At 41.4% G+C, this 14,749-nt stretch overlaps 1 protein-coding gene across 8 annotated transcripts in view; it reads right to left on the reverse strand.

Annotated features, from left to right (window-relative positions):
* Positions 1-14,749, reverse strand: part of hace1 (HECT domain and ankyrin repeat containing E3 ubiquitin protein ligase 1) — a 92,500-nt gene that overhangs the window by 53,206 nt on the left and 24,545 nt on the right. For 5 of the 8 annotated variants that reach the window (XM_085997715.1, XM_085997713.1, XM_085997717.1 and 2 more), the window contains 6 exons: positions 12,900-13,004; positions 11,276-11,351; positions 9,310-9,441; positions 8,738-8,820; positions 6,366-6,462; positions 76-177 (listed from right to left, as the gene is read on the reverse strand). In XM_085997715.1, the coding sequence (XP_085853841.1) occupies positions 76-177; positions 6,366-6,462; positions 8,738-8,820; positions 9,310-9,441; positions 11,276-11,351; positions 12,900-13,004 (595 nt within the window). The remainder of the gene's footprint in view (positions 1-75; positions 178-6,365; positions 6,463-8,737; positions 8,821-9,309; positions 9,442-11,275; positions 11,352-12,899; positions 13,005-14,749) is intronic. The other 3 variants (XM_085997716.1, XM_085997718.1, XM_085997720.1) reach the window with 2 other exon arrangements.

A 14,749-nucleotide genomic window follows, 5' to 3' on the forward strand; every position in this document is an offset into this window, starting at 1 on the left:
CAATACTGTAGGTTGCACAAGTACATTTAAAATCCATAACTGGTCTCATGAATGAAGTTAAATGAATAGCATTACCATGTTTTCCTTGATATCCTCATTCTGTGTCATCTGAATAAGTGTTTGGAAGAGTCTGGGATGGTGCTGGATTAAAATTTCACATGTCTCCCCATACCCTCCCTAAAGAGGCAAAAGGATCACAAGAAATTTTATTTGGTTAACTAAATAATCAAAAAACATTGTAGATTTTCACATGGATACTTGCAAAAAGGGGGGAGGATGAGGGCGAGTCAGTGGCCTATGTATACAAAATAAAGTTGACCCATTGCCAAACATCAATGGTACCAGATTCTAAACTGCTTCCCTTTCTGGGCATCGAAGGTGTACCAGACTTAGTGAAATAATGGAAGTCCTGGAACGTGTTTCAAGAACTGTTGAGCAGCATCTTTAAGTTTCAAGCTATTCTTAGCTGATAAAAGTCTTGCAGCCTGTTACAGGAATTGCGCAATGCACAGGGCAGGTCAAACTTATGCGTGGCGTTACCTTGGCAGAAAGAGGGGAAAATACCAATTGCTCTAAAAAGGTATTTTTGCGTGTGTCAATCAAAAAACAGTTCTCTTGTGAAAAAGGGTACCAGCACAACATGGAAATTACAAACATACAAAAGTTATATTTTGTTATAAAAAAAAAAACACCTTTTTGTTTTGATTCATGCCATTCAGCTTGCTTAACACACGCATATAGTGCTTTTCACCCAAAGGAGTCTCTCAATGCACTTCATAAGCAGATGCAGTGGGCACCAAGCAGAAAATGAGATTAAAAGGAACAAAGGCAAGTCGAGGAGATAGATCTTAAGGAGGCTCTTGAAGAAAATTTCAGACAGCAGGGATATGGTAGCTAAAAGTAGGGTGTGTGATTGTGGAGTGCAAAGAGTAAGAAACAAGTAATCACAGTTAGAAAAAGAGGGTTCAAATGGAGTGAGAGAAGACTGCCAACAGAGTGGAACAAATTCCTGATGGAATTTGAAGGCAAGGTGGTGGATTTTGAACTCGCTTTCCTCCAGTCTGAAAAACAGTTCACTACTGCTCTCTGCTGTGTGTCTCAGCCAATTTCGTAACCAATGCCCCTTTAATTCCATGGGCTTCAATAGGCAAGATTTGCTGCACAAATGAATTATATATTTTCTAAGAAACCAAAACATATTCCATTGCAAGCAACTTTTATTTAAAGCCTGTCAGCTCAGATTAATTAAATAACTGTTGAAGTACACAGTTATACTAGCCAATGTCATTACTCTTTTGATTTTTTCTCCAACACTTTATTTTAAAAATATAGACACATGAACTTGGGCCATAAATATAAGATACAGTAGTCAGTAATAAATCCAATAGGGAATTCAGGAGAAATTTCTTTACCAGAGAGTGGAACTTGCTACCATAAGGAGTAATTGAAGTGACTAGCATAGATGCATTTAAGGGGAAGCTAGATAAACACATGAGGGAGAAAGGTATGTTAATAGGGTTAAATGAAGAAGGCTCACGTGGAGCATAAACACCGGCATGGACCTGTTTCTGTGCTGTAAATACTATGTAATACTATGATCGGATAGGGCATAAGGAGTCAACACAGCAAAAATAACAGTGATGGGTGTGTGGAGCATTGGTAGAGGACTCGAGCCAGAGTTTGAATATGTCTTAGTTTGTGGAGGAACATAGGAACAGGAGTAGGCCATTGAGCCCCTCGAGCCTGTTCCGCCATTCAAGGAGATCATGGCTGATCTGCAACCTAACTCCATATGCCCGCCTGTGGCCCATATACCTTAATACCTTTGATTAAGAAAAAGCAATCAATCTCAGATTTAAAATTAGCAATTGATCTATCATTATCAATTGCCATTTGCGGAAAAGAGTTCCAAACTTCTACCACCCTTTTTGTGTAGAAGTGTTTCCTAATTTCACTCGTGAAAGGTCTGGCTCTAATTTTTAGATTATGTCCCCAGTCCTAGAATCCCCAATCAGCAGAAATAGTTTTTCTCTATTTACCCTATCTGTTTCCCTTAATATCTTAAACTTCGATCAGATCACCCCTTAACCTTCTAAATTCTAGGGAATACAACTCTAATTTGTGTAATCTCTCCTCGTAACTTAACCCTTTAGTCCAGGTATCATTCTGGTAAACCTACGCTGCACTCCCTCCAAGGCCAATATATCCTTCCTAAGGTTTGGTGTCCAGAACTGCTCACAGTACTCCAGGTGTGGTCTATACATGGTTTTGTATAGCTGCAGCATAACTTCTACCCCCTTGTATTCTAGTCCTCTAGATATAAAGGCCACCATTCCATTAGTCTTTTTGATTATTTTCTGTACCTGTTTAATGATCAATGTACCTGGACCCCCAAGTCTCTTTGGACCTCCACTGTTTTTAAGCTTTTCACCATTTAGAAAGTACCCTGTTCTATCCTTTTTAGGTCCAAAGTGGATGACCTGACATTTGCTTACATTGAAATCCATTTGAATCTAATCAATATCCCTTTGTAATTTTATGCTTTCATCTCCACTGCCTATCTTTGTGTCATCGACAAATTTGGATATATGACTTTCTATGCCATCATCTAAGATGTTAATAAATATTGTGAATAGTTAAGACCCCAACACAGATCCCCGCGGGACACCACTAGTCACATCCTGCCAATTTGAGTACCTACCCATTATCCCTACTGTCTCCTGCCGCTCAGCCAATTTCCTAACCAGGTCAATAATTTGCCTTCAATTCTGTGGGCTTGTACCTTGGAGGGACTTTATCAAATGCCTTCTGGAAGTCCATATAAATAACATCCATAGACATTCCCCTGTCCACTACTTTAGTCACCTCTTCAAAATATTCAATCAGGTTTACCAGGCATGACCTACCTTTCACAAATCCATGCTGGCTCTCTCTCTGATCAAATGAAAATTTGAGGTGTTCAGTCATCCTATCCTTAATTATAGACTCCAGCAATTTCCCAACAACAGATGTTAGGCTAACTGGTCTATAATTCCCTAGTTTCCCTCTCTCGCCATTCTTAAATAGCGGAGTGACATGCACAATTTTCCAATCTAAAAGAATGACTCCTGAATCTAGAGAACTTTGCAGATGCCCTAACTATAATCTTCCAATGTGCTCACCTACTTCCTTTAAAACCCTGGGGATTTGTCACTCTTTAGTGCCATTATTTTCTTCATTACTGTTATTTTACTTATGTGAATTTTATGGAGTCCCTGTCCCCAATTCAATATTAGTTTCCTTGAGATTTCCAGCATGCTATCCTCTTCCCCTACTGTAAATACTGATGCTACGTAAATTATTCAACATGTCCGCCATTCCCTTATCATTGACTATGCTGTACAGAGATCCAGTGAAGTAACACCACTTTCAGTTGTTATAGGGCCAACATTGCTCCTGACTGACATGAATCAACTGAGCGGCCTGCGCTGTCCAGGGAGAGTATAAATACTCGGGCACGGGCCCAGCTTGTGCAGGACATTCTTAATAGGAACTAGTGAAGGACACAACTAGACCTCCATGTTGTAAAACAGTTGATTAAAGCTTTGTTTAACGCTTAGACCAAGTGCCTAGTAGTTTTCTTACATCACTGACTACCCTCTTTTTCCTAATGTAATTGTAAAAATTCTTCATATTGATTGTTATCCTTGCAAGTTTCTTTTCATACTGCCTTTTTGCCGATTTACTACCTGTTTTGTAACCCTTTGCTGTTACATAAGAAGTAGGAGCAGGAGTAGGCCATACGGCCCCTCGGGCCTGCGCCGCCATTCAATAGGATCATGGCTGATCCGAAGCTAGACTCACGTCCACTTCCCTGCCCGCTCCCCGTAACTCCTAATTCCCTTATCAGCTAGGAAACTGTCTATCTCCATTTTAAATTTATTTAATGTTGCAGCTTCCACAGCTCTCTGAGGTAGCAAATTCCATAGATTTACCACCCTCTGAGTGAAGAAGTTTCTCTTCATCTCAGTTTTGAAAGGGCAGCCCCTTATTCTAAGACTATGCCCCCTAGCTCTAGTCTCACCCATCAGTGGAAACATCCTCCCCGCATCCACCCGATCAAGCCCCCTCACAATCTTATATGTTTCAATAAGATCGCCTCTCAGTCTTCTGAATTCCAATGAGTAGAGGCCCAACCTACTCAACCTTTCCTCATAAGTCAACCCCCTCAACTCCGGAATCAACCAAGTGAACCTTCTCTGAACTGCCTCGAGAGCAAGTATATCTTTTCTTAAATATGGAAACCAAAACTGTACGTAGTATTCCAGGTGTGGCCTCACCAGTACCCTGTATAACTGAAGCAAGACGTCCCTGCTTTTATACTCCATCCCCCTTGCAATAAAAGCCAAGATTCCATTGGCCTTCCTGATCACCTGCTGTACCTGCATACTAACCTTCTGTGTTTCATGCAACAGGACCCCCAGATCCCTTTGTACTGTCGCACTTTGCAGTTTCTCTCCATTTAAATAATAACTTGCTCTTTGATTTTTTCTGCCAAAGTGCATAACCTCACACTTTCCAACATTATATTCCATCTGCCAAATTTCTGCCCACTCACTTAGCCGGTCTATGTCCTTTTGCAGGTTTTTTTATGTCTTCCTCACTCACTGCTTTCCCTCCTATCTTTGTATCGTCAGCAAACTTGGATATGTTGCACTCGGTCCCTTCCTCCAAATCGTTAATATAGATTGTAAAGAGTTGGGGTCCCAGCACTGACCCCTGCGGAACACCACTAGTCACTGATTGCCAACCCGAGAATGAACCATTTATCCCAACTCTGTTTTCTGTTAGATAGCCAATCTTCCACCCATGCCAGTATATTACCCCCAATCCTGTGATTTTTTAATCTTGTGCAGTAATCTTGTGTGGCACCTTGTCAAATGCCTTTTGGAAGTCCAAATACACCACATCCACTGGTTCCCCTTTATCCACCCTGTTTGTTACGTCCTCAAAGAATTAGAGCAAATTTGTCAAACATGACTTCCCCTTCATAAAACCATGCTGACTCTGTCTGATTAAATTATGCTTATCCAAATGTCCTGTTACTGCTTCCTTAATAATGGACGCCAACATTTTACCAACCACAGATGTTAGGCTAACTGGTCTATAGTTTCCAGCCTTTTGTCTACTTCCCTTTTTAAATAAGGGCGCTACATTAGCAGTTTTCCAATCTGCTGGGACCTTTCCTGAATCCAGGGAGTTTTGGAAAATTACCACTAATGCATCCACAATCCCTACCACTACTTCTCTCAAGACCCTAGGATGTAAGCCATCAGGTCCAGGGGATTTATCCGCCTTTAGTCCAATTATCTTACCGAGTACCACCTCCTTAGTGATTTTAATTGTGTTTAGCTCCTCCCCCCCCATAGCCCCCTGTTTGTCCAGTGTTGGGATATTTTTAGTGTCCTCTACTGTAAAGACTGATACAAAATATTTGTTCAGCATTTTTGCCATCTCCATGTTCCCCACCACTAATTTCCCGGTCTCGTCCTCTAAGGGACCAACATTCACTTTAGCCACCCTTTTTCTTTTTATATAACTGTAGAAACTCTTGCTATCTGTTTTTATATTTTTTGCTAGTTTACTTTCATAATCTATCTTCCCTTTCTTAATTAATCTTAGTTATTCTTTGCTGGCTTTTAAATGCTCCCCAATCTTCTATCCTCCCTGTTCTTTGTATCTTTCCCATTCGCCAGGATCTCTGCTATTTTTTGCACTTTTGTATGTTTTTTCTTTAGTTTTATGCTATCCCTTACTTCTTTAGTCGTCCAAGGGTAGAACTTGTCCGAGGGTAGATCAGCAATAAACAACCTATCTTCAAGGTAATGAAAATGTACATACAGATTTCAGCATGGAAGGGGATCTTAGTTACAGAACAGATATATGATGAGAAACCTGGCCGGGGGGGGAAAAGAGGGGGAGAGGAAGGGAAGGGGGCAGGATACTCCAACACTCAGAACAATCCTGTTCCATAAACAAGAAAACACATCAAAACAAGGAGGGGCTCACCCACGAAAACATTTCCGTCATGAAGAACAGAATGCAAAATTTAAAAAAAAGAGGGTTTTTGGCCCTTCAAGACCACATTGTATATGAATTATCTATTCCAACAGATAATGTAAAGTTGCTGACTAGAGATGGACAAACAGAATTGTAGACTCCTCCACAGCTCAGACTCCAAACTGATTTCGTAATTCACCCAACACAATTTATTCTTCTGCTGAAAAATAAACTTCAGTAAGCCTAGAGTCCAGTTTCTGTTCCTCCTGTGGATGTAGTACATTTCCTAAGTCACTATACCAGAAATAGCAATGTTCAGTTTATACCTGTACACAGAGATCCAGTGGAGTAACACCATTTTTGTCAGGTAAGTATTTGGCTCCCCTTGAAATCAGGATCTGTGCTGTATCCCTTTGACCATGGCTGCAATAAATTGATGTATAAATTAGACAACTTCAAAATTTATACCCACTAATTATATCTAGTGTCTTAAACCAACTCAGCTTTCTTTTGTGTGGCGATCATCTACTTGTAGAAAATATATGGTGACATCATGTAATACCACAGAACTGGGAATGTAGGTGGAATTTTTTCCTTTGTTTCAAAGCACAGAAGGTACCTCTCAGATAGGTCCAAGAATAAATCCAGAACTTAGTGTAATACTGAGCTAGGAGAGTTCCCGGTTCAGCCCCAGGTCCATGCTCAGTCTACTACTGGAGTGTTATAACTGACCTGAGCGCCTTGGCCTTTGGAGAAGGAGGAAGAGGGGAAATCAGCCAAAATGCCTGCTCATAATCACTATCAGGTGATGCCCTGATGGAAACTATGCATATGCAGACATCAGGTGAGCACAGGATAAGCAGGAGATGTGATGTCTTCTCTGATGAATAGTCTGCTAATACACCGTCCACATCGCACATGCTCAGTTACTTGGATGAGTTCACGGACGGCTGCTGCCATCCGGGTCTCTGCAGACCAGCAAGAGCAAGTGTCTTCGGAGGGGGAGAGACACAAAGATGACAGCACGCATCAGGAGCGGGTGGCATGAAAATGGGTGTGTGTGTATATATATATATAATTTTTTTTTTTTTTTTTTTTTTAAATATAAAAGAGTTCCAACACTCAGTGGGAGGGGTGAAAACCAGCATTAAAAAAACTGGACTGCACCAAACATGCATTATCCAAAGGGACCTTTATACCCATTATTCAGTAATTGAGTCTCTTCCTGTTGTCGCCAAATTGCCCCTGGAAAATCTATGTAAGCATTGATTGTTCATAAGTCAACAACTCAATATGTGCAAAACTGAGCAGGAGTCTTTGTCAATCTGGCTAGTATCCTTCCAATGTCAGGGGAATATCCATACAGGACACCAATGGCCAGACCCCAAACAGTGGGCCTCATAACAAGTGCCATAAGCAAGAGCCATTTGGCTTTATGGTCAGTGGCAATTCCCAACAGAAACCTCCAAGTGAAGAGCCAATGCCTTAGACAGAACTGGTTCCAGTCACCTACATTACAGGACATCAATCTTCCTTCCAGCTTGTAAAAAAAAAAGGGGCATAAAGTGCCCAATATGCTATCAACTATTTTTTACCCTAGCCCTTCAACAAACAAATGTCATACAGATAACAGCTCAACTAGTATTTCTTACCGAAAAAGTTCCTGTACTTATCAACTGTAAAAACACGTTAAATGTTAACAGCATCACACATTGGGCCTTTTGATATGAAATACAAAGAGAGCTCGTTTAAAAACCAATGACTTCTGAAGAATAAACTCACACCGTGGCCAACATATCATGATTGATGCTTCAAATACAATAAACTATATAAAATCATAGCAAAGTATGTAAATAACAGAGAAACTTAAGAGTTTTTATTTTTAGTTGCTTTGTACCATGCACGAACGCTCAGCTGATATATGGGACAGGCAGCCTAGTCCCAGGCCCACGCCACTGCTGGCCTTGAGCCTTCAGTTATGCAATGCAAGAACAATTTGGGGGGAATCCACTATTTCCACCTCCTCACAGTAGGAAAGCTGCTCAGCATCCCGCCAAAAATCAGGGAGTGTGTGGGGGGAAATTACTTTAACCTGCATCCTATTATTTTGGGGACAGCAAAGCACAGTATCCTTGTGCAGCTCTATACTCAACATTTCCAATATTTAAATATTTTAAATAAATCACTCAAACATAAAACATTCAGGGAATGGTATAGCATAATGGGTTTCAGTCAAATATTATGCCAATTCATTTTGGCTCCAGTGCTCACTTGACAGTCATTAACTGGATTGCTCTGCCTCACTACTGTTTAATATATAATGTGAGCTTTTTCAGTAAATAGGCCAATGATCAGACCAAGGATTGGACAGCGACCTCTGCTGGGAGTGTACAGTGAGGAACAGGAACCAAGGCTGACTTTTTTTCCCCCACACTATAACCCAGGGAGCTCTGACCAACTGTGGCACTCCCATCACCTCCCCGGCTGAAATTAACTACTTCAGCATAGACCAGGAACCAAACTTGGGTCCCTCCTGCTCTGTATGGAGAAGGTAACAACTGGCTTAACTAGCTGAGCCAACGGAATAGCTGGACACCTTCTTTAAGAGACTTAATGATTAGGACCATGTGCACTTTTTATATTATATAGAGATATATTAAGGAAGCTATTCTCACTCTTTAAAAAAAATCCACAATACCTGCAAGCAAAGTACAAAGGGGTAGCTCCAGAAACGTTAGGCCTGTTAATATCTGCACCACTGTCCAGAAGACAAAGAACTGTCTGTGAAGAGAAAAAAGGTTGACAGTCAACTGCCAGTGTAAATTAAACTCAAAGGACATCTCAAAAAATGCTTCACAGCCAATGGACTATTGTTGAAGCGTAGTCACTTTTGTAATATAGGCAAATGTGGCAGCAAAATTGTACACAGCAAATTCCACAATGAGATAGAGGACAGATAATCTGTTTTAGCGATGTTGGGTGAAGGATAAATGTTAGCCAGGACATCAGGAGAACTCCCCTGTTCTTCATCAAATAGTACCTGGGGATATTTTACCTCCACTGGAGAGGACAGACATGTACTTGGCTTAACATCTCATCTAAAAGACAATACTTTAATGCTCTGTGGTGTTGCCATCTCAATTCAGAATGATTCCCAATCCTAATTTATTCCATGAAGTTAAATAGCACATCAAGACTTTCTCAGACAGTCAGAAAAGACGACAATTATGAAAGCTTAACAGCCATTTTCTTCAAGCCATGTACACTCACCGTCTTATGCCCATTCTGACAGGCCACATGTAAAGCAGTCTGACCCATTGCATCTTCTACATCCACATTCGTAACATGCTGCACTAGGTCATGAAGAAGCTCAGTGCGCCCATTTACAGCCAGCCAGTGAATCTGCAGCAAAAGATTTGTTCCATACTATTAGTAAGCTGTGGTCATTGGCTTTAAAGTAAATTCTTCCTTTGAAATAACCATGTTTATTCTACATCATTATTTCATTAATAATTAAACAAACCCATCGTGACGCTCCCCCGGACTGGAGCTATCATTTCTGTGCAATTGGTGAGGTTGGGCAGCAACACATGACACCCCTGCACTTATCCTCAGCCTCCCACTGCTTAACTGAACTAAACACACAGCACGGTGGCATAGTGGTTAGCACTGTTGCCTCACAGCGCCAGGGACCCGGGTTCGAATCCGGCCTCGGGCGACTGTCTGTGTGGAGTTTGCACATTCTCCCCGTGTTTGCGTGGGTTTCCTCCGGGTGCTCCGGTTTCCTCCCACAGTCCAAAGATGTGCGGGTTAGGTTGATTGGCTATGATAAATTGACCCTTAGTGTTAGGGGGATTAAATACGTGGGGTTACGGGGATAGGGTGGGCTATGTGTTGGTGTAGGGGTTACAGGGATCGGGTGGGATATGTGTCGGTGCAGGCTCGATGGGCCGAAATGGCCTCTATCTGCACTGTGGGGTTTCTGTGATACTCAAGTGCAGCAATTTCTAGTTACTTTAACGAGTGCCAGCATCAATCTTGAGGCAATCCCCATGTATTTAATCAAGCAATCTGCATTTGGAATGGATGACTTTATTTTTATACTGCTAGAATGCAAAATTTGTGGCTAACAAAGTATCACTGAGTTACAGATAATACCCAAGATGGAAAGATAATTCAGGCAATTTTGAAAACTGTGGATAAAACTGGAGTAACCTCAGTAAATGTCTCTAAATTGCTGAGACACACTTCTTTTAAGTTAATTCAAGTACTAAGGGTGCTCGGAGGCCGATGAGCATAGAGGCATCAAATCTCTGTGTCAAACCTCGGTAGGAGTCAGAAATGGTAAACAAAGATAGAAAAAGGAGTTCAGGAAGCATGTGTGAAGAAACAGTAGTCAGTCAGTGGACATTTCAGTTCTAATACTCTTCCTCAGGATTGACCTGTTTCTCCATAGATGCTGCCTGGCTCAAATATTTCCAGCTTTATCAGTTTTTCTTTTCACGCTTCCAGCATCCGCAGTATTTTGCTTTTCATCAGAAATGGTAGCTTTCATACAATGGTAGTAGATTTTCCTGGAATCAAGTAACTCCAGATTGACTCCTGGGCATCCTGTTAAAATGAATGACTACTCTTCAGTAATTCACTAGAGTTCTGGAGGGAGCACTGCTACCATTACTGGAGCCGAGTTGAGCTACCTCAATGGACTAGATTGGAATCTGGGATCCTCTGTTGTGCATCAAATCTGTCCTTTATTTAATTCATAATAAAGATGCTGAAAGACTAATCTCTCTCATTTTTAAAATATATGGTAGACTATATTCCCAATTTATTATCTTTTACTTACAAAAGTTTTTATTGAAGAAATCTCACTTCAAGTTCAAAACCGATTTGTTCAACTGGAAAATAGTGTACATCACAAGAGAGAAGAGGCAAGAAGAATTGTGAAATACATTTAAAAGGTCAACCTTATTTTAGGTTACCATAAGAAAGTTGGGAGTGAAACAAGAAGCTAACTGGAATCTGTCTTATACTGAAATAAGATATTACAACAGTGACTGCACTTCAAAAGTAAAGCACTTTGGGACAGCCAGAGGTCATGAAAGGCACTATATAAATGATATTAAACCACAAATTCATGAAAAACAAAGGCAATCAAACTTTAAGCTTTCTAGATTACCTCTTTTCTGGGCAATATTCAAAGGAAAAATATCAACCCTAAAGATTCGAATCTTACCGCAGTCAGCCCTTCATTGTTGCAGATGTTCACATCAGCAGCATACTCCAACAATTTCCCCATGCACTTCTTCTGCCTACAAACAGAGCGCATCCCTTAACAATATTGCTTGTTTATCACACATACCTACTGACAGAAAAAGTACACTACAATTTGACACATGGGGTCAGCTTCTGCATGTGCATCAATGACACCTAGCTTTATCTCTCCGCCTCCTCCATCAAGTTGAAGACCATGATTACAGTTTCCACTTGTCTGTCTGACCTGAATGGACCAAAGAGCCACCATCTCATCAGCAAATCCAATGTCACCGTCTTCAGCTTCTGCTAGCACCTACATGCACCTAACCTCAACTCCATCAAACTGGCCGGCTGCCACTTCAGGCCGTCTGGAGGTGCAGGCCCTGTGCATTCTGCTTCGTACTCCGCTTCCTTCTCCCCATACATTGCGACCAAGTCGATTTTCTTCCCCCACTACAAAACCGCCTTCCTCTACATATTCCTCAGGCTGAAGAAATTCTAATCCACACCCATCATCCTAAGGCTCACTTTCTCAAATCCTCACCTAGTTAGCTTCCTTCCTTTACAAATGACAACTCATTCAGAATGCGGTGGCCCATGCCCTTATTTACCTATACTCCCATCACCCTGGTCAAGTCCCACTGGCTCCATTGAATTAACTAAGATATGCAACCTCACTTTCAAACTCTTGCCCCAACCTAATCAATGAACTTCAGCTATATGTAACCTCCATTTCGCCAACTCTGGTTTACTCCTTACACCTTGGTCCCTCTGCTCCATTGATGGCTTTGCCTCAGTCCTCTGGACCCCTCCACTTAACTGCAACTTCCTTTGCCTCAATATCCAACATCCTGCTTTCAAAAGCACCCTAAACTTCCTTCTGTTTGACCATGCTTTTAGCCCTACTCTGTTCCTTTATGTTTTCCCTCTTCCCCTCCTGCTCAAAATCTGCATTTCCCCCCCCACCTTATAGTTTTTAATAGTGTCCTTCTACATAAATTTACATTGTTAAATAATTAACTACTTCACCAAAATAACTATTCCATCACTAACCACGTGACCTCTGTGCTAAATCAGTATCAATTGTGCCTCAAGGGAAAGTTTAATGCTGCAGGACCACACCCACTCGCAATGGGATAAAAACTGCCTAAACAGCCAGAGAAGAGTCTTCTATCCCAACCTTTAGGACTATATTGGAATCAAAATCCCAGTGTCTGGAAACAGTGCAAAGACACCAAGTCCAATCTTCTGCTTCACAAAGTCCTAGTGTAGTACTGTAAAAATAACTTGAGATTAAGTTTGATGTCTAAAAATATTTTTGGTTATCAAGTGATAGCGCCAAAGCATTTGAAAAATTCTCTATGTGGCCATTTCAATGGTTAAGAATTATTCTCTCGATTTCCAAACTTCATAGCTATATGACTAAACATGCATCATGATTATATTAACCTGTTTTAACTAAATAGGACCATTTGCTTCATCATTACAAGAACTATGTGAAAGTTGCAGATTTATTTTCTAAATAATGTTCTAAGATTATCATGTGAAAAAATATACTAATTTCTTGAAGAACTCAAAGGATTGAGATGGCTTCGCAAACTCACCCATTCCTAGCTGCCAAGTGAAGGGGTGTACACCCAGAAATGTCCTGGTAGTTTGGATTTGCTCCTTTCTTCAGAAGCAGAATTAGGCATTCAACAGAGCCACAACTGTACCAGACAAAGAAAACACTCATCAATAGGCAATACTTTGCCTTTATTTGAATTTTATCATTTTGGGATTTTTATTACAATAGTTTATACAGCCAATATTCAAATCCCCTTAAATTAAATTTCAACTAAATCTGGAGAGCATGGAATGTCAAAGAGCTTCTGCTTTTTAACCAGCCAGCAACTAAAGCTTGGCATTAATGAAACATTGCTAGTGAATACCAGACTCAGATCATCATCCAAGCCTGCTCAAGTTTGCAATTTTAAAAAATTTGATTTGTTCAATCTCAATAGGAGATATTTGCAATAAACTATAAACAGGTGCAAGGATGTTAACATTAGCAGCAAAAAAAAAAGGAAACACTTAAATAGTGTAAAACTTTCTTCAAGCTGCTATACTGTCCCACATTGCGCTGCCTGCCATTGGCCACGACAGCACCGTGCTCAGTGAAATGGAAAAAGTCATGAGCAGTATCGATGTTCCCATCCACAAATACTTGAAAAATCCAGCACGAAAGCACTTAAAATCACGCCGCCATTCTGGGAAACAGCAGCCAATATTTATGCAGCTGGTATCAATCCACTATCCAAATGGGCGGAATCATGGGGCACATGCAAAATAAAGAACTAACACCTCATCACTGACCCAACAGCAGAAGTCCCTAGCTTTGACCTCCCTCTAAGACAGTGGACAGCGCTCAACCGAATCCACACAGGGCATGGTCGAGGCGGCCACCTGCTCCACAAGTGGAAGATGAGAGATGACCCGAAGTGTGACGGTGGCCATGACTCCCAGACCATGGAACACATCACATCAACTTGCCCAATAAGATCTGTTGTGGAAGGCATCTGATTTCTCCACTCACATCTCAGGAGGCCATCGAATGGATAGCCAAACTAGACATCCCATTATAAGCTATTCCTGTCATACAAAACAACAGCTACTGTACTAATCTATACTGTAACTGTATCCTGGCACTACCACCATGCTAAATGGGATAGATTCACAACAGATCTAGCAGCTATAAACTGGGCATCCATGAGGCACTGTGGGCCATCAGCAGCAGCAGAATTGTATTCAACCACAATCTGTAACCTCATGGCCTGACATATCTCTCACTCTACCATTACCATCAAGCCAGAGGACCAACCCTGGTTCAATGAGTGTAGAAGAGCATGCCAGGAGCAGCACCAGGCGTACCTAAAAATGGGGTGCCAACCTGTGGAAGCAGCAAGTTATAGACAGAGCTAAGCAATCCCACAATCAGCAGATCAGATCAAAGCTCTGCAGTCCTGCCACATCCAGTCGTGAATGGTGGCGGACCATAAAACTACTAACGGGAGGAGGAAGTTGCATGAATATCCCCATCCTCAATGATGGTGGAGCCCAGCATGTGAGTGCAAAAGACAAGGTAAAGCATTTGCAACCATCTTCAGCCAGAAGTGTTGAGTAGATGATCCATATCGGTCTCTTCCAGAGGTCCCCACCACCACAGAAGCCAGTTTTCAGCCAATTCGATTCACTCCACATGATGTCAAGAAACGGGTGCGCGCACTGGATAAAACAAAGGTTGTGGGCCCCGACAACATCCCATCTATCGTGCTGAAGACTTGTGCTCCAGAACTAGCCACGCCTCTAGCCAAGCTGTTCCAGTACAGCTATAACACTGGCATCTATCCGACAATATATGTCTTGTCCACAAAAAGCAGGACAAATCCAATTTGGCCAATTACCGCCCCATCAG

The sequence above is a fragment of the Somniosus microcephalus genome, chromosome 9 (genome assembly GCF_052327205.1).
Source record: "Somniosus microcephalus isolate GS21.2 chromosome 9, FLI_Smic_1.0, whole genome shotgun sequence".
NCBI lineage: Eukaryota > Metazoa > Chordata > Chondrichthyes > Squaliformes > Somniosidae > Somniosus > Somniosus microcephalus.